At 35.8% G+C, this 19,549-nt stretch overlaps 2 protein-coding genes across 2 annotated transcripts in view; both read left to right on the top strand.

The window, feature by feature from the left end:
• The window catches only part of Plxdc2 (plexin domain containing 2), a 405,252-nt gene that overhangs the window by 130,239 nt on the left and 255,464 nt on the right, over positions 1-19,549 (top strand). The window lies entirely within an intron of this gene.
• On the top strand, positions 12,760-14,602 carry LOC127237449 (methionine aminopeptidase 2-like). The gene is given in 2 exon segments (XM_051205739.1): positions 12,760-13,767; positions 13,769-14,602. Coding segments are annotated over 2 exon segments (1,422 nt in total). The 3' UTR covers positions 14,183-14,602.

Genomic DNA, 19,549 nt, shown 5'->3' with positions numbered 1-19,549 from the left:
GCCAGCAAGATTGTTTTGCAGTTAACCACATAGTAAACAAATTAAGGGCCAATAAGATAGCTTAACAGTTAAAGGTGTTTGTTCGCAGGCTAGTAAGACCCATGTAGTAAGAAAAAAGCAAATCCTGCAAGTTGTCCTGTGTCCTCTGTTCTTTACAGCCTTGAAACATAACTCCCTAATCTTAAATGGAAGAATAATTAAACATAATGAAATTTAAAAGCAAATTGAAGGGCTGGGATGAGAGTCCTGTGGTCTCTTCCAACAAGGTAACAGGCGAATATTCCTAAGCAGCTAGAATTAGAACTGGAGGTCAATTCTCATATTGTAGTAGATTTCAGATAAAGAAAACTGAATACCTGGTTTTTGATGATGCACTGACAATTTCCATAATCAAGGGTTTATTAGGAAACCCTGTATTGTCACATGTCTTTCCTACCTATTCCTGTCCTGACAAACATCAATTGATTTTATATAGTCTTTATGTCTTATACTGAGATTGTAACAAGTTGACTCAGCCCATCCACAAAGTCAGGGAAGATTTGATTACATTGATGTAAGTCAGCATGTTAATTGACATGAAAAGTAAAAAGTTCTTATGGATGTGTAATCAAGCTGGGCATCCTGACCTGTGACCTAAGGAGCAGAACAGTTAAAGGGAGGAAAGCTAAGTATAGGGACTGATGTGAAGGAGACATTAAGGAAAGAATCTTCACTAATTCCACGGAGTTTTGGAAAGCAATTCTCTCTTGCTGCAAGGTTTGAATGCCGTCCTGAGACATAAATGTGTATGGCCTTGCTTATCAGCATCAGTCTCAGCACTTACCTTCTAGAACATTTTGGACATGTCACTGAACGTTACCAAGATGTTCTAGCAATAGTGAACGAGTATGGAGTGATTAAGGAAAGAAGGGATGCAGAGGCAGAGTTAAACTTCTACAAAAAAAGACAGACATAAAAGAAGCCTGAACGTTTACTTAATGTTGCAGTAAAAAGGAAGGAAGCAGCATTTAATTGATCAATTAAATAATCTGAGTTAATTAATGTCCTCTAGGTGCTTTTCTACAATCCGTGAAGCAATGCATTTTAAAACACTGTTTCTGTTCATTGACTAGCCACAATTAGGAAAAATATACTAAAATTGTATAAAGTGCTTTTATTTATTTGCTAGTTTCATTACTTCTATGTGATGAGCAATGCATGTAATCTTTGAGTTCACTGGTAAAAAAAATAGAATTCTAGTTAGAACTATAATTAGTTAAATGGGTCTGAATATTAATTTTAATTTTCTTTATCAGTCATGCTAAGGTATCTTTGTAAAAGGCGCATTTGCAGTTGATGGAGATGTTCTACTTTCTCACAACCTCTAAGAACTGAGACTTTTACATCTTCAGAGACAAACGATGTCATTTCTCCTGCACTTACTGCCAGTGAAGGAATTATGCTATTGTCCTCTTTACTGTGGAAGTTTCTGGTAGAAATAGAAGGCTATCTTTTCAAGTCTATAGTCTCTTCATTTCTAAATGTAAATTTCTTATTGCTGTTATCACTTGCTGTAAGTAAGCAAAAGCACTTAACAAAATCCCTTTGGTCTTTCCAGTGGAGTCAGAGGCAAAGGGTTCATATTTGCCTTTAGGAAAATAGCTGTCTGACCAGGACAGAAAAAAAAAGTTCAATAGTGTAATTTCCATTTGCTGAAAAATTACCAGTCAGAGAGGAAGTGGTTTGGGAATGGTAACCCTTCAGTCATAATGGCAGAGAACAAGCATTAATGAGTATGTCTTGTGGAAGGGCTATCATCATGGGGCCTGAGCTGCCTGGGAGAGCTCCACTTGGCCTTTATCCTTACTCAGAACAGCCAGTAAGAGAATGAATGAATGAGGCTCACACAATAGCAGAAACAGACTATAAATGCAAAAGATAACTAAATTTAGAACATTTTATTTTTTCACAAAGTGATTCTCAATGTTTGATGAACTTGTAAAATGAAAGTTGTGATATTTTACATTTAAGTGCCCAATTTTTTAATGCCCGACTTTTGAAAGCTATAAATATAGGAAAATAAAATGGATGGAGAATATCAAGAGTTGATGTATCAGAAAGCCATAGAAGAAGTCAAATAGCCTACACTTCAGGAGTGTTCTTTTCAGTAGGATGCATGTCTTATTTCTAAGGAATAAGTAGGTAAGTGGCTGATTTTACATGTTGCTCCATCATCCTTAACAAAATCAACTTAGAACAAGCCCCTCGTTGCACCATGAGATGCTAATTGTTAGTTCTCAACCAGCTACTGGTTTATGTGGCTAGGTCAGGGCTGTCAGCCAGTCTGTGGGCTCAAATGTTGGCAGAAAGCAATATCAACTCGGAAATATGAAGTCACAGAAAGGCCATGTTTCACATATCCATGGCTGCACCTTCCCTGACTCTGAGTACCACTGTATCAGGAAATAACATCATAGCAAATCTGTATGTGGTAAGAAAAACTTTCAAAGGAATGTAGGCCAGAAACAAGGGAGTGTGATTAGGGGACTTTATACAAGATCTTAAGGAAAGTGAACAATGATAATTCCACATGAATCGTATCATACAAATTTTTAAAATTTATTATTGAATCTGGTATTTGGTAAATAGTGAAGGAAGCAGCAGAATTGGGAGACAGGAGTGATTGCAAGGACATATCATTGACCACTAAACCTAGAAATTGTTGTTATGAATAAATTCATAGGACAATTGTTTACCTCTTCCTACTGTGTAAATGGGGAGGAGTGGACATGGTGACATTGGCTACCTTCTCCTTCATTCATTTGTTTACATGTAGGTATACATTCATAAATGTTTGCATGTGTATAGATAGAAAGCAACATCAACCACCAGGCTCTCCAGGTTGTAGATTTTCAGGGTAACAGTAGTTTCTCCACATCAAGTTGGAAAAACAAACGAAAAACATTTCTTGAACTTTTATCACTATGGGATCATTTTCAAAATGCTGACATGGAAAATAGAAAGTTGGAGATGAAAGCCACTATGGTACCCATATGTGATGGCAATTTGCTATCTCCTAAGATTAGTTTTGTACTCAGCATGGACTCCATAATTCATTTCAGAAGAGCCTAAGTTGGTGTACATAGGTAGTGCCTCTGCTTCAACAATGCAAAACAAACAAACAAAACAAAATACAAACCTTTCAGTTATCTTTGAGCTGCTTGTAGTTTGCTATGGTCTGCAAGATGGGACACCACTCTTCAATGACTATTCAGAAATTAAAATCACAAAGTATTAAATGAAGTAAGTGATGGTGGCAGTCTCATGAAAAATGTCAAGGTAAGGTGTTAAGGTAACTTTTTCTGCCCCTCTGTCAGTAAGATGTTCTATCTATGAAGAACAGAGTGAGCTGTTAGAAGGAAGTCACAGAATCTCTTTGCAACTTGGCCTGTGGACTTCCCTCCCACTAGAAGTATGAAAAATAAATGTCTATTATTTTGAAGTTGCTAAATCTTAGATGATTTGATATAGGAGCCTGCATTGAGATGAAATGATTTATTATTCCTACTTGTATAATCTGATGAAAACAGATAACCAGTTTTTAAAAAGGTGAATGTTAAGTTCCTCTCCCTGTTCCCACTTCTGAAATTAAAATTACCACTTGGAATGCCCACCACACAGAAATTTCTAAACCCTGATACTTATTTAGGAACCTGGCACTTGGTTGCTTTACTCTTCAGTTGAATATTTATCATGAAAAAAAATCTCTCTTTAAGAAAACATATTTCTATTTCCTGGGAAGTATCATATTCTGGGTGCCATTTGAAGTAATATCAAAGTACCATAAGAGCCATCCAAATTTTAGTTGATGATTTTAATAGTGCCTCATGCCTCTTATTTCAATTATATTTTGCTAAACTCTTGACACATGGGGCACACAACAGAGGAACATAAATGACAATTTGATGACATGGCTTCTTATTTTTAATAGTAAGATGATTTTATTTTCATCCTTTTCACACTAAATCATGGGTCTTTGTAGTATGTTTATTCTAGTTGATGGCTTTGCATATTGATAGATTCTATGAAGTTATCTTTGGGAGGAAGTTTTACACTCTTGAGTACTGTTCATTAACATTAATCAAATGTGAAACACATAGCAAAGGATCAGTTACTTTAGTGTTGTCTAGTGTGTTAGTGTGCTTGTTTTGCTCTAAAAATATATCTAAAAGGCAGTGCCTCACACAGCAGACTTTCAGCCACCCATAATTCTCAGGCTACAAGCTGACAATGTGTCAGCAAATAAAGTTAATTGAAAAGATATATTTCCTGAATGTAACCACTTTGTTCCTTGATTTTCTACCTTTATAGGGCCTTTCTTTCAGTAAATTTAGATGAGGAAAAAGAAAGGCAGAAATGTGTAGAGGGGTAACATTCTGATGGGTGCTTTTTTTTTTTTTTTTTTTTTTTTTTTTTTTTAAGGACACTAATCCAGTAGGATTGGCCTCAACCTTATGACTTTATTGTTTTATATTACTCATTTCCTTAGATTCTTTACAGCCAAACATTTGGCCGATTAAATTGGCTTCATAAAATTTGTTGCATCTCTGATTTTGACTTGACTGGATTTTAATTAGTTCATTAAGACCAAATGTCTAAAAGTACAATCAGAGGATTAATGGGCATGTGATAACTTTTGTTGCAGTAAGCACTAGAATGTATTAAGAATGGAAGTTGTGATACTTGTTTCTTAGAAGTTTTGATGCTAAAATGTTTTCCGTTTTAAATTAAATTAAAACTTGTTTTGCTTTATTGAAGAGTCAATGCACTTTTGATAATATTATAGTGTCCTCTACCAATTCCTATTTTACATCTTAGACATTAAAGATAATATAATTCACATATATTTTTACAAATGAAGAAAAAGAATTTCAGAGAGCAATATACACGCATTGATTCCTACATCTGCAGCTCATTGTCTTCTTGTATCAATTAATGAAGTTTGTATTACAGTTAATTCTTGAACTTTATTCAGTTGGACATGATTTTATGATTGGGTTTACTCAAACCCTGTATGACAGTGAGTTCAAATCCAAAGAACTTTCCTGGAATCATAATCACTTCTTACCTTTCTTCTCTCATTAAACATTCTCTGGGATAGACAGTCAGTATGTTTGTACAGCATGGCAGGTTGAAGTTGATTTTGTTGAATGACAGTCAGATTGGTTGGGTTTCTACTGTATTTCTCTACCATGGTTAATTAAACATGGATCTTTTGTTGGTTTACAAACCATCTAGGAACATTATCTGCCAATCTAAGAAAAAGTTTTTAAAATAATATCATCAGTAAAAGAAATGACTACCACCAATTAACACTGAATGAAAATCTTACAAGCATTATAGTTGCTGGGTAGAGTGCCACACTGAGTGACAGTAATGCTTTTAGATTTTAAAAGGATAGGCAATGTGATTGTCATATTATTAAGAAATAGAAATCATGCTCACTGGCTAAAGTTGTGATGGACAAAAATAGGTTGGCTTGTTTTGATTGTTACTGTCTTAGAGTTTTCATTACTGTGAAGAGGCAGCATGAGTACAGAAACACTTTCTTATAAAGGAAACATTTGATTGAAACTGGCTTACAGTTTCAGAGGTTTAGTCCATTATTGTCATGGCAGGTGGCATGCAAGCAGACATGGTGCTGGAGAAGTAACTGAGGGTTCTACACTTTGATCTGCAGGCAACATGATGTGAATTCTCTACCACACTGAGCATAGCTTGAGCATAGGAGATGTCAAAGCCCACTCACACAGTGAAGCACTTCCTCCAAAAAGGCCATACCTACTTCAAGAAAGCCACTTCCTATCGGGGCTATTTTCTTTCAAACTACCACACTTACCTATTAAAATCTAAGATACAGAGTTTCCCATTATAAAAAAGAATAGCATTATCTCCTATAAAAAAATCAACTTTATACATTTGGTGAATGCAAGACCAAATATTACAAGGAAATAGATCATGTAGCCTGTATTCAACACACATGGTCATTCATATTGCTGCAAAGTATTTAATTTTTACACAGTTGCCTTTTTATTGACCAAAGAATAACATATCTACCAAGCAACTTGTCTCTATAAGCAGCTAATATGCTAAAATATAAATATATATCAGCATAAGAAGTTCACTTCAGTTTTCTTTTTTTTTTATTCTTATTTTTTAATCTTCAAAATTTTCTGCCATGACATCAGAATGCATGATAGAAATGGCTCATCTTCACATGAAACACTTGGGGTCATTTTCATTTACAAGTTTTTCTAAGAAAACATTTACAATTTCAGAATCCCACATCCTTCCAGCCATTATCACAGATCTGACTAACATGAAACAGTAGTCACCAGCACTAGGGCTGCAACGCTTTTGTGCATGAGTAGTGTCTTTGGAAACTACCACCCAAGTGTATCATGATTAAAAATCTCATTGTACATGGCAACCCCAAAGGTGACAGATGTCCCCAAATGAAGTCCCTGTTTGTGGAGAGCTGCATCCTCCAGGCACGGAAGAAATGTACTCCATCTCCTAGTGTCCTTTCTCAAGTACTTGATTTTGTCACCACTGCTAACTGGTGGAGAGAGAGATGCCTGAAACTGCACTCTGATAACTGGGTACAGAATGAACTCAAAGTCAGGTGGCTTAGTAGCTCTTCTTTGGAAGAGAGCTATTTTGAAGTGTTTTTTCCCCTTAGTTAAAAACAATGTTATAAACAAAAGGAGAGAAAGATACATGGACATATACCTGGACAGACTTACACTGTGATCGTTTTGGTGTGCATCTGTCTTATCTAGAGATGCACAGGTGTCCACTTGTCCCTCCACACACACCCTTCCACACAGCATGCGGTACGAGTGTCAGAAGTGTCCTTGGGAGTTCACCGGAGCTTTCATATTTCCAAACGGTGAAATACCTGATTTTCACATGTTACTCCTGAGAAGACACTAGAAGGGAATGACAGTTTTGATGCACTTTGGAATGACACAGTCACGTAAACGGCTGCATACTTAAGACATCTGAACCAATGAAAAGTTCCTAAACACAATCCAACAACAAAAGTATGAAAACAATGTAGCAAGGTAAAAAAAAATAAACAGTTTTTGTAATCAAAGTATAAACAAACATAGGAAATGCACACTTGTCAGTCATTTAAGTAGGAAACATACATAAGAAAAATAGTTATCTGACAAAACTTGAAAAAAGCCCTTCCCACATATACCAACATGCACTGCCCACACCACGGCTGGCCATCCAGGGGCTGCAAGGCTCACAGAAGGAGGAAATGCCCAGACGGCAATCTGCACAGGGAGCCACCTAGTAAGCAGTACTGTGACTATTACACTCCTTTAAAAAGACATCCCTCAGTGTAGAAACTGTATAAAATTACAACTGAACCAATGATTCTCAAGCACCAATTCAACCATTTAAACTACTGTGTTTATACTTCTACTGAGGGAACAGACAGTGCTGAAGGCTAGCGAGGGTTAGCAGGTCATCAGTACAGTTTGTCTTTTAAAGGCATGCGGGTTTTTTCTTCTTCTTTTCTCTTTCCATTCCCTTGAATGCCAAACATTAGAGAATTTGTAGGCTGGTAAGGACTCCTTGGAGAACCCACCATCTCTCAGAATCATGGTTTAATATATATTAAAAGCTCTTCAACAAAACAATGCTTGTTTCTAGGATAAAGTATCTGTCCACAGGAACGAAGGGCTGTTCCTCACTATAACTTAAGAGAAGGCAACCAACCTCATGAGCATGTCCAGACATCCACTGGTAGTGTAAGAAAATGCAGTATTACAGGAAAAGGCAACACCACCATACTTGGCAATACTCAAGTTTTCCTTAATTAAAAAGTTCCCATTAGACATTTGGGTGGAACTGTATGACAATAAAATCACTTTCCTGTATCATGAAAATGGTAGTTTGAGCCGTGGATGAGCAATGGTATTTGTGATGGCTCCATCGGTTCTTCAGTTTTGAGGAAATCATGTTCAGATATCGGGTTTATTTCGATGGGCATAACTGCAGCTCTGTTTCCAGTATTCACACCACACACGGTGATTCCTTAGAGATACTCACCTGCCAGTCTCCTCCTGTTGTTTAAGTTTGGTTAAGTTTTGATCATATACCGAATGACCTTGGGCTTGCTGCATCTCACTGCCCGTCGTGTTACTCTGTCCCTTCCCTGGCAGCTGAGGGAACACTGCAGCCTGGGCCTCAGCACAGGAGTGGCACGCCTTGCTGGTCCTCAGGCAGGTCTGGTGCTCCCTGCTTCTCACCAAATTCACTGGCAGGCTCTTCATCAGTCACTGTACCAAGGTCTTTCATTTCAGTTTTCTAAAGCCACTAAGGAACCATTCACTTCAGTTTTCTAAAGCCACCAAGGAACCATTGATTTTACAATATTAGCATAGTCTTATGCTATTGGCTTGTTCTTAGGAAAGTTTTGATGTAAAATATTAATACCACATTGAATGACATAATTCTGTCCAGAAGTAGCATATCTCCTTATGTAACCTAGTTCAATCAAAAAGTGAATGTTCCAAATCCTTATCCTGAATTGACCGAGTGACTTGATATTAATGAGTAGCCATGGTATATGAAAGCAATCAGTTCTGCAATAGGTGAAATCCCACTCATTTTTTCTGATTAACTTAGCTAAGGTAAGAAAGAGGCATATTATTTATCTTGTACAAAAAAAAAATCTAGAAGAAAATAATATTGTTCTATTCCACAAATTATACCTAAAGGAATAGGCATGGCTTTCTAACATCTATAATTTGTGTTGGTATTTAGGCTAAATGGCTATTTGATATTTGAAAGTAAGGGTCAAGTGGGCAAACTGGCCATTGGAGTAGACCAGGTAAGCTCTGTAAATTCTGTGATAGTTACCTTTCTCTAACATTTTAGGTAATACAGAAACTCTAATGCCCTATGGGGACTAGAATGTTTATGAAGCTCTATTTCTTACTGCCTTCCACTGCTGCCAAAGCTGTTTTTTGATTCTCATTATTTTTTGAAGTTTTGGGTTTAATTTGTCTCTAGTCTGGATGCTCCAAATGTGGCCTGTAGACTAGACTGTGAACAGCATCTCTCAGGGCTTTGCCAGGTGCCAAATTATTAAGTTGATCTTGAACATGCTGAGTCAGACCTTATTTTAAAATCCAAGTTCCTTCTATTGGGTTTATTGGGTATCTATTTAAGAAATGAATCCTAGATTTTTCCTGAGTTCTTTACCTATTTAGACCATCATTCCAATTGATCCCAGCGTTTACATTATAAAAAGACAAGACTCAATTCTCAGGTAATAAATTTACTATTGTGACAGTGTCTAGCAATTTGCCAAAAAGCAATATATTCATATAAGTTGTCAATTCAATTTTAATCAGGCAAGAAAAGCAAACAGAATAATCTTAAACTTCCCATGTGTACCTCCTCTGTTGGTGGGATTGACATTCCAAAAAGAATTCTGCTTCTAATTATTCCTAATTTCCACTATGGATCCATCTCCAAGGTGGATATTGTAATCCACAGTAGATGATCATGGATTGGTATAGAGGAAATAAAAGATACTATCAGCCTTACAATGAGAGAATAATGAAACTTAATGTTCCTTAGCTTTCTTGTTGGCACTGAAATGGAACGTCACATCAGAAACCCTGGCCTCAAGGATCAACCTACGCAAGGGCTGAGGTGGGCCAGGTGGCCTATAGAAGTTCTTTATCCACTTGCAGTTAGATCTCCTTTATTGGAAAATTGAAGCAATAAGGCTGCCCTATGTAACTTAAGGAATACTGTGAAAAATTAACTCAGGAATACACAATAAAGCACTTTTCAAAGTGGGTATATGCAAGCTTCTAAAGATGTATATTAGTGTTTTCCATTTTGAGAATAGGGTCAAATTTAATATCTACAAACCATTTTATGTTTTCTTGTATCCAATGTGTTTTTGGAAAGGACCCTCTTTGTCTTACAAGACAGTAAATATAATGCCAAGTTCTATGAGCATCAATGTTTCTCAAGTCTTGCCGTTAGATCTCACTGTCTATGTTCTGAAACTTCAAGAAGGGCTGTATTCAAAGAATTTTCAGGAACACTTTGATTCTAATACGTCCTGAAATTTGAGGTCCTAATTTAAGTATACTTTTATTGTTGAAATCAGAAAAAATTAAAAATAAATTTCAATCTGTAGATACATTTTGGTTTTATCATCATTAATTTACCTTTCATACTTATAAAGTCAATCTTGTATTTGTCGTTTTTCTGAAACGATAATGCTTTCTTATACACTCAATAGAAATTCCTTTAAAATCTATTACAAATGTGAGGTCTTATTATTGAACAGGAAACAGCCTTCAGTTACTCTTGGCTTTGAGAAACTTTTAGTGAAATGAATCCACCAATAAGTAGAGTATTTGGTCAGACTTCTGGTAGAGATATTTAGCTTACACACATGCTCTCTGTTGGTGATCATTTAGCCACCATACCTTTTTAGGTATTTTATCTCTTGTCTTCAATTTTAATGAAGAATTATGTTGTGTCCCTTTATAATTATTGTAATACTCCTCTTGGAATATGAAACAGGATAATTGGTCTGGAATATATTAGATTATTTTGCTTTCATTTATACATTTTTGTATAAATTTGCATATTCTGCTGTCATAATAGATAATGGTAGACATGGGTTGTTTCACATGGGAATAGGTAACTTAATTGTGTGAACTTGTTGGTACTTTAGTGTGGTTTCTGAGCATATACAGAGGAGAAAACATTTTGCTTTTTAATTTTTATCAACTGAGCCTAAGGTTCTAGAAACATATACCCTTATAGTCTATTCTGAAGTGATGAATGAGGCAATCTTTTTAAAGCAGGAACCACATGGATCATGCGTTTCCTTCCTAAATCTTCTTGATGGCTTTGAAATCCCCTCTGAGAAAACACTCAACTCAGTGTCTGTATTATACACTATCCTGCTGATGCAGTTTTAGCTTGCTTTTCTTGATTGCAGTAGTCCCTCTCCATTCCCTCTTTCTCAGGCTCTCGTAGGTTGGTCACTTCTGCCTGTGCAGGGACATCACAACATCTTTGGCATCATTCATGGGCATCCTTAGTGTCTCTGAAGTAGCAAGTGAAGTACCTTGATTCATAAATGGGTGAATGAATGATTTTACAATAAACTGAAGAAAAGCCATGCTGCAATTAAGAGGAAAATTTTATAAACATTTTGCAGAACATGTGGAAATATTTCAAGCATTTGATATTGGCACATGATCTGGAACTGATGAGGTCTTTCATAATGCATATACATTAAATTTAAATGTGATGGTGAGCCTTAGCATTCCAGACTACATCTGAATCCAAATTTAAAAGCTGAAATTTATATATAAATAGAAAATTAATACACAAACATCTAAATAAAACACAATAAGAGGTTAATTAATGTAATGTCTTACTACAAACCGAAAGAATATTTTTGATTTAATTTTAATTAAACTTCATGAAATATTTAAGGAAAGAAGAAAATATCCTCTTAGTATTACAAATATCATTGAAAGATGTTGATGTTCTAAAAAATGTTGCTATAATCCACCAGTTGTTAGTTAGCCAAGTAATACCTAGCCAAGTTATTCCTAACAAAAGGCAAGTTAAAACATTTCACTCCTGAGCTGTGTGTTGTCAGACAAGTGACATTATATAAACTAGCAGAACATAATGGTGTGTTTTCTACTATTTCTTCATATGCATCCTCTGTAATTAGGGCACTTGAACGTTTGTCTCCGTTCATTGTGCCTTTCCTCAGGGAGAAACGTGAAAGAAAATTATTTCTCTAGAACAAAAACACTTTAGTGTATACTTATTTATTCTAGCAGAAAAGTTGGAATTTTACTTTGGAGGGGGACTGGCATTCAAGATAAATAGTAATTTCCATATGTTGAAAGTTGAGAGTGTTTCTAGCTAGCTATCATGGTATCTAAAGTGGGAAGAGGAATCTTTGTAGTGTGTGTGTGTGTGTGTGTGTGTGTGTGTGTGTGATTATTTTTCAGCTTTCTTTTGAGATAGTTACCATTTTTCATCACAGTTTAGATATACTAAAACAATGATAATAACCATCACTCAGGATTTACTGTTAAATGGGCAGACAAGTAATATTGATCTCATTTGATAGTAATATAGAAAGAAAGAAAAAAGAATTATTTAAATACCCCAGGTTGTTTGATTTTCAAAGGCTGCTTGCATTTCAGATTACCTACTGTCTCCGAAATTCTTGTTTCCAGCTGAAATAACTCCCTAAATTATTTTATGCACATTTGTGCCCACTGCAGACACATTCAAGAACACTGTTTTGTTTTAACATTTTCCATACTTTGCTAAGTCTCCAATGCCAGGTGTGTATCAAAGTCACATAGCATATTTTTACATTAACTTAGTACTCTGTGTTTCATTTAGAGAGCTGTGCATCCATATCAGTATGCCAAATAATGTAACATTTAAATATGGATATCGCTCTCGCTCTCCCTCCTTCTCTCCCCGTCGCTCTCTCTCTCTCCCTCCTTCTCTCCCCGTCGCTCTCTCTCCCCGTCGCTCTCTCTCTCTCCCTGTCTCTCTCCCCGTCTCTCTCTCTCTCTCTCCCTCCCTCCCTCCCTCCCTCCCTCCCTCCCTCCCTCCCTCCCTCTCTCTCTCTCTCTCTCTCTCTCTCTCTCTCTCTCTCTCTCTCTCTCTCTCTCGGGAAACATGGCGGGCATGGAGGAGGCAGCGTCCTTCGGGAGCAACGTCGACCCGGACGACAGGGAGGAGGGGGCTTCCAGCATGGCCGAGGAAGCTGCCAAGAAGAAGAGACGGAAGAAGAAGGGCAAAGGGGCCGGCCCAGCAGTGCAACAAGAACCTGATAAAGAATCAGGAGCCTCAGTGGATGAGATAGCAAGACAGCTGGAAAGACAAGCATTGGATGAGAAAGACAGAGATGATGATGAAGAAGATGGAGATGGTGACGGTGACGGGGCAGCTGGGAAGAAGAAGAAAAAGAAGAAGAAGAAGAGAGGACCAAATGTTCAAACAGACCCTCCCTCAGTTCCAATATGTGACCTGTATCCTAATGGTGTATTTCCCAAAGGACAAGAGTGTGAATACCCACCCACACAAGATGGGCGAACAGCTGCTTGGAGAATTACAAGTGAAGAAAAGAAAGCATTAGATCAGGCTAGTGAAGAGATTTGGAATGACTTCCGAGAAGCTGCAGAAGCACATCGACAAGTTAGAAAATACGTTATGAGCTGGATCAAGCCTGGGATGACAATGATAGAGATCTGTGAGAAGTTGGAAGACTGTTCTGGAAAGCTAATCAAAGAGAATGGGTTAAGTGCAGGCCTGGCGTTTCCCACTGGATGTTCTCTCAACAACTGTGCTGCACATTACACTCCCAATGCTGGTGACACAACAGTCTTACAGTATGATGGCATCTGGAAGATAGACTTTGGAACACACATAAATGGTAGAATAATTGATTGTGCTTTTACTGTCACTTTTAATCCCAAATATGATATATTATTAAAAGCTGTAAAAGATGCTACTAATACTGGAATAAAGTGTGCTGGGGTTGATGTTCGTCTTTGTGATGTTGGAGAAGCCATTCAAGAAGTTATGGAATCCTATGAAGTAGAAATAGATGGGAAGACTTACCAAGTGAAACCCATCCATAATCTAAATGGACATTCAATTGGGCCTTATAGAATCCATGCTGGAAAAAACAGTGCCCATTGTGAAAGGAGGGGAGGCTACAAGAATGGAGGAAGGGGAGGTGTATGCCATTGAAACCTTTGGCAGCACAGGAAAGGGTGTCGTTCATGACGACATGGAATGTTCACACTTCATGAAAAACTTCGATGTGGGACATGTGCCAAAAAGGCTTCCAAGAACAAAACATTTGCTAAATGTCATCAATGAAAACTTTGGCACCCTTGCCTTCTGCCGCAGATGGCTGGATCGCTTGGGAGAAAGTAAATACTTAATGGCTCTGAAGAATCTGTGTGACTTGGGCATAGTAGATCCATACCCACCACTGTGTGACATTAAAGGATCATACACGGCACAGTTCGAACATACTATACTGTTGCGTCCAACTTGTAAAGAAGTCGTCAGCAGAGGAGATGACTATTAAACTAGTCCAAAGCCAACTCCACGTCTTTATTTTCTAAGATTGGTTGGAATACATTATACCACAAGTAATTTGCAACATGTTGTCTGTTTTAACAATGGACCTATGTAATACCTTTATCCATGTTTCAAGGAGTTTGATCAAAGGCAAACTGTCTCCATGTAATTAACCAAGGGAAAGGCTTTCAGGACTTTAATGTTAGTTGTCTCTCCCACCTAGGAACTGCCGCACTGCTCACTAGTTAGGAATTCCTTACACTTTTTGTTCTGAAGACCTAAGAAAGATGCTTTTGGATATTTATATTGCCATGTTCTTCCTTGAATGCTCTGAATGACTACATCCAGTTCTGCACCTTCGCCCTCTGGTGTTGCTTTTTAACCTTCCTGGAGTCCATTTTCTAAATAAAGACATTTTCAGATTGGAGAGCTACAAAATAAATAAATAAATAAATAAATAAATAAAATAAATAAATAAATATGGATATCCACCATCAGATTGGTTTTCTGTGTTTTGTCTGGTTGTTTATTTCTATTCATTTTTAAGATATTGCGAAGAGAAAGTGGTAGAAGAGTTGAGGATCTTAAATTCATTTTTACCCTTTTATCCACCCTCATTCTATCTTGTTCAAAATTTAGACTCTTGTATCAGATAATTGTGCATGCTTTTCTCATGGCCTGCGGTCAAAAAATTCAGTGTTGTTGTTCTTGGACTTCGGTCATATTCTTCATTTTTATAACTCTAATCCTTGTAGTAGTCTTCTATGTGAGCTAAGTATTTATTAGAATTTTTGGGGGGTTCAGTGGCTTGATAACTAAAAAGTACAGGATGCAAAAATACCTGTTATGCAATCTTCCTAAAAAATGAGGAATTCTAATAATGCATAAGAATTTGAGTCCTCTCTCAAATTTACTAATAATTTCCTGCTATATTTTTCACTGACATTAATACTTTTTGTCCAATTATGTTATAAATTTTGCTCTCAAAATCAAATAACCTATTTCTGTTTACTTTTTGTGAATATTGGCTCAAGGTACATTTGTAGGATTATGTCTGAAGTATCAGAAATAAAATTTTAACCTCAAAGATTTTAATTTTAACATATTCCCAGCTCATTATCAATATGGTAAACAGAAAAATTTAATACATGATATATTCTTCAAAATTTTATACTCTTACAAGGATTTATATATTTCAGGAATAGATCACCAAAAAATCTAAATTTAACTTTATTAGAGGTCTTAATGTCTTGATTTTTTTCTTAATGTGATTTTGTTGATTGTAATTTGTTTTATTTACAATGTTAGTTAATTAGTGTAATCATCCTAAGCAGAGGCAATCTTGAAATTTAATTTGTAATTGCCACTCTGGAGATTAATGGCTAACTCTAGATATTCTTATCATTTTAGGCATTCTTTGGATCTTTATGATAAAACTGCCTCTTGGGTGAATGTTAGTTGAAATTAAAATATAAGTATTTTCTTTTCAATAAACAGTAGAGAAATCTTCAAAAACTCAGTGACATAAACTAAAATATTAAGGGTATGGCACAGCTTGTGAATTCCAAAAATTAATAACTACATCTACATAGATCTTCAGCTTTCTGCTCCTCAACATACCCTTAAGTTTTTGTTTGACCTTTTCCTACTCTTAACCATGAGACAAATGGAATGTATTTTGTTGTTTTGGTTTATTGTTTGTTTGTTTGTTTGGTTGGTTGGTTGGTTTTTAAGACATATTTTCTTTGTGGCTTTGGAAGCTGTCCTCGTACTAGCTCTTGTAGACCAGGCTGGTCTCAATCTCGAACTCGAACAGAGATCGGTCTCCATCTGCCTCCTGAGTACTAGGATTAAAGGTGTGTGCCACCACTGCCTGGCTAAGATGATTTGTTTATAAGATAAAAATTATATGTTAATATAAAGAAACTTTTTTCATATTAAATATTTCATCTATATATTATTTTGAGTTAATCATAAATGTGATCAGATAAATGAGTAACTTTGATGTGTTATCTTATAAATATTTAAAAACTGCTTCAGGAATTGGAAAAAGTTGTTTTTTGTATGTTTGTTTGTTTGTTTTGTTTGTAAAATATTTCAAGTTGAAGTGTAAAAGCAATGTACCAGTTTGACACATAATTACATGCTGTTACTGTAACTAATAAGTCATTCTGGGTTCTACATTTTAGAATTGTCTTTGCCATTCAGAAGCACAATTCTTTCCTGTGATTTCTTTTTTCATAAAGCTACTTTGTAAAGTTATTTGGAAAAAAAAAATCAAAGCTAAGTGCCTTTGTCCATTGCTTTATGGTTCTGAGGCTGTGTGAAGATTTATTTCATTAAATATATGAATCAAATGTGAGAAGTAGAAAAACTTGGGGAAAATTGCTTTCTCTTGCTGCACTAATCTCTCTGAACCTTTCAAAGGGCTTTAAAATTATACCACTATAATTCTGATCGTTCATTTAATGGAACTCATCTATAATAAAAGAGGTGAGAAAAGTATAGGAAATTGCACAAAAATTTCAGGGCAGGTTCTAATTTTCTTGAGAAATGATTTAACTTACCCAAGTAGTCAAGGCTAAGAATTTTAAGCAAAGATAGAAGGTTGCATGAATAACAAGGTGATATAGGGGACAGTAGTGTAGGGTCATCTCAACTGTGTCATGATCTGACAACAAAGCTGGGTAAAAGCATGACCTTAGCTTTGATAACCTTACTGTGAGCTTCTTAAAATGCTAAACATTATAGTGTGTTTAGTATTTGTTTTGCTTCCTTTTTCAAAATTAAATTGGTGGTATTACAAATTCTTTCCTGTTCTGGGTAGTGTTGTAATGTCACACACCATACTCTTCCATCCTGACTGAAATAGAAATCATTTTGTTGTTATTGTTCAGGATATCTATGCAGTATGCAATACCTGTCCGTTAGTCACAAAGTAACCCTTGTTTCTTGGCTGTCAGCTTAACATAATTATAGCCCGTCTTATATTTCATTATTGTACCAAACCACAAACATGATGCTGACAGTTTAGATATGTTTAAGATAAGGTGGAAAGTTCTAAGCTTGATGTATATTTATATATATGATTATTGCTGATATTGGTTTAAGAACTTCAAAAGTTAGGGTCACAGTGTTTGATAAATAACATTAAAAACAGAAAAGGCATTTGATTACAAGGTTCTGTAGTGTTTGTGAATATCAGGTAGCTGCTTGAAATCTTAATATGTATTCTCCATGGCAAGGCAGGGAGTACCCCATAATTTAGTTCGTCATAAACATAAAATATTGCTTTCCTTTTAGAAAGTGGTGAGTGAAGTTTTCCAAGTTTGACTGCAGAATCATATAGCCAAATTTAAGAAAAATAACATCAAATTTGAGTCTAAGAATATATGTTATGTTCTGTCTCCTATAACTATCTTTAAGTTGATGAAATCATGTAGTTACAAACTTAGAGGTATAGTATTTTAAAGAAATCAGTGATAAAGATAAACTTTGTATCTAATAAACTAAGTTTATTGGAAAGTGTTCCAATCCACTAAAATCTATGAAGGACATTTAACCTATAAAAATTTGGGGTGACAATTGTATGATTTACCTGATTTAATCAGATGCAATTTATGAGTAAAAGGACATGTGTTGGAAAACATCTGTAGTCAATGGCTGAGTAACTCAGAGTTCCACACTGGGCCATTATGGATTCCACTTCCACACTTGGAGAATGATGTGATAACAGCATGGGATTTGATTGAGTTGATCAGACATCTGGCAGCCTGAATTTAGTAGAAGTCCCTCTGTGACTTGGGCCCAGGGCATTTAGACATCATTTCTGACCTTGGGCACCATTATATCAATAGATTCCATCTGGCTTGTTCTGGTTCAGAAGTTTACATTTTCCCAGGAGGTGTTATTGTCCGTGACTGATCCTTGTTTACAGAATCTTTTGTTTCCCTTGCTGGCAGCCATTCATTTCATGCTTTGGGATTTAGTTCTAGTGGCTTGCCTTCGTTTGATAATCAGTCATTCATAGCACAGGGAACACAGGGGTTTAAAATGCCTAACGACGAACAGAAATGGAATGGTATTATAACACATGGCTTTAATTTTTTTTGTGGTATGAAGCCACAATATATGCATACATACATACTTTCACAAATAAAATTGAAAAGAAGTATGGACTAATAGATATACTCCAATTTAATAAACTATGTTAACAAGGTATTTAGATAATAGTATATTAGGTTTTTATAGCTGGGAGAAGTGAAAAAGAATGTAAGCACACATAATCTCATACTACTGATGGCTGAGGTTACAGACCAAAGACGACCTTTTTATTGTGGGGGGGGGGGGCTTATGGTATAATGTATCCTGGAGAAACACAAGGATCTTCTGGAAATATGGGTGTTTTTTTTAATTTAATGAGGTATTCTTTACCTGTTTATAGATTATCTATAGATTCTAACCTATGTGGAAATAAGCTCATTTGTCCAGTCCCCCCCATGCATGTGAAAGATTAGCAAATGCACTGAGTTATTGAACAAGTCTAATTTGACTATTTAATGAAAAACCATCTTCATAGTAAAGTCAATGCTAAAGTGTACTAAGTTGACTAAGGGGATACTATTAGATTGAGAATTCCTCAATTTTCAATATTCAGAAGGGTATCTTTAATTTATCCCCAGAAATTGAACCTATTGATTATATATACTATTTCTGCCTTACGATTAAATTAGCAGTGGCTCACCTTCCTGTATTAACATAGCTGGCAAAATGGAAAACTCTTTTCTCCCTCTACATTTATATGAAGGGTTGTTTGCCTTTGGCTGATTTCAATAGCATGTATTTCCTACATATTATTTCAGATTATTTTATGATGTTCTATCACTAAGCTGTGATAAATATTGACATTTTGATCCTATTAAAGATTTCTCAAAGGTTAGATAGCAACTAACACAGAGCCTCTAGACCCATCTTTGATGATTTCCCCAGTAGAACACATAACTCTTCATGCATATCAATATGTTCATATATGAATTGGAATAATAGTACATTACTATTATTAATAATTAACTGGAAGTTGTTGGAAGCAATGCACAAAGCTTCTTAGTTCATAACCATTAGTATAGATTTAGTCTATTCATCTTTTACACTTCAGTAAACTATCCTGAAGTTGTGAGGTTTTTTGTTTGTTTTTCATTTCATTTTGTTTTGTTTTGTTTATACGTTCTTGTAGACCAGACTAGCTTGAAATTCACCATGTGTTTCAATTCAGTTACAAACTAATAGTCCTTCATTACCCTACCGATTATTGGGATTACAATGTGGATTACCTTACCCACACATAAAGTTGTCTTCAGTATTATTAATAAAAGCT

Source organism: Phodopus roborovskii, unplaced genomic scaffold (assembly GCF_943737965.1).
Source record: "Phodopus roborovskii unplaced genomic scaffold, PHOROB, whole genome shotgun sequence".
Taxonomy (NCBI): Eukaryota; Metazoa; Chordata; class Mammalia; order Rodentia; family Cricetidae; genus Phodopus; species Phodopus roborovskii.
The sequence above is the reverse complement of the archived record's forward strand: the minus strand, read 5'-3'. Positions and strand labels throughout refer to the sequence as shown.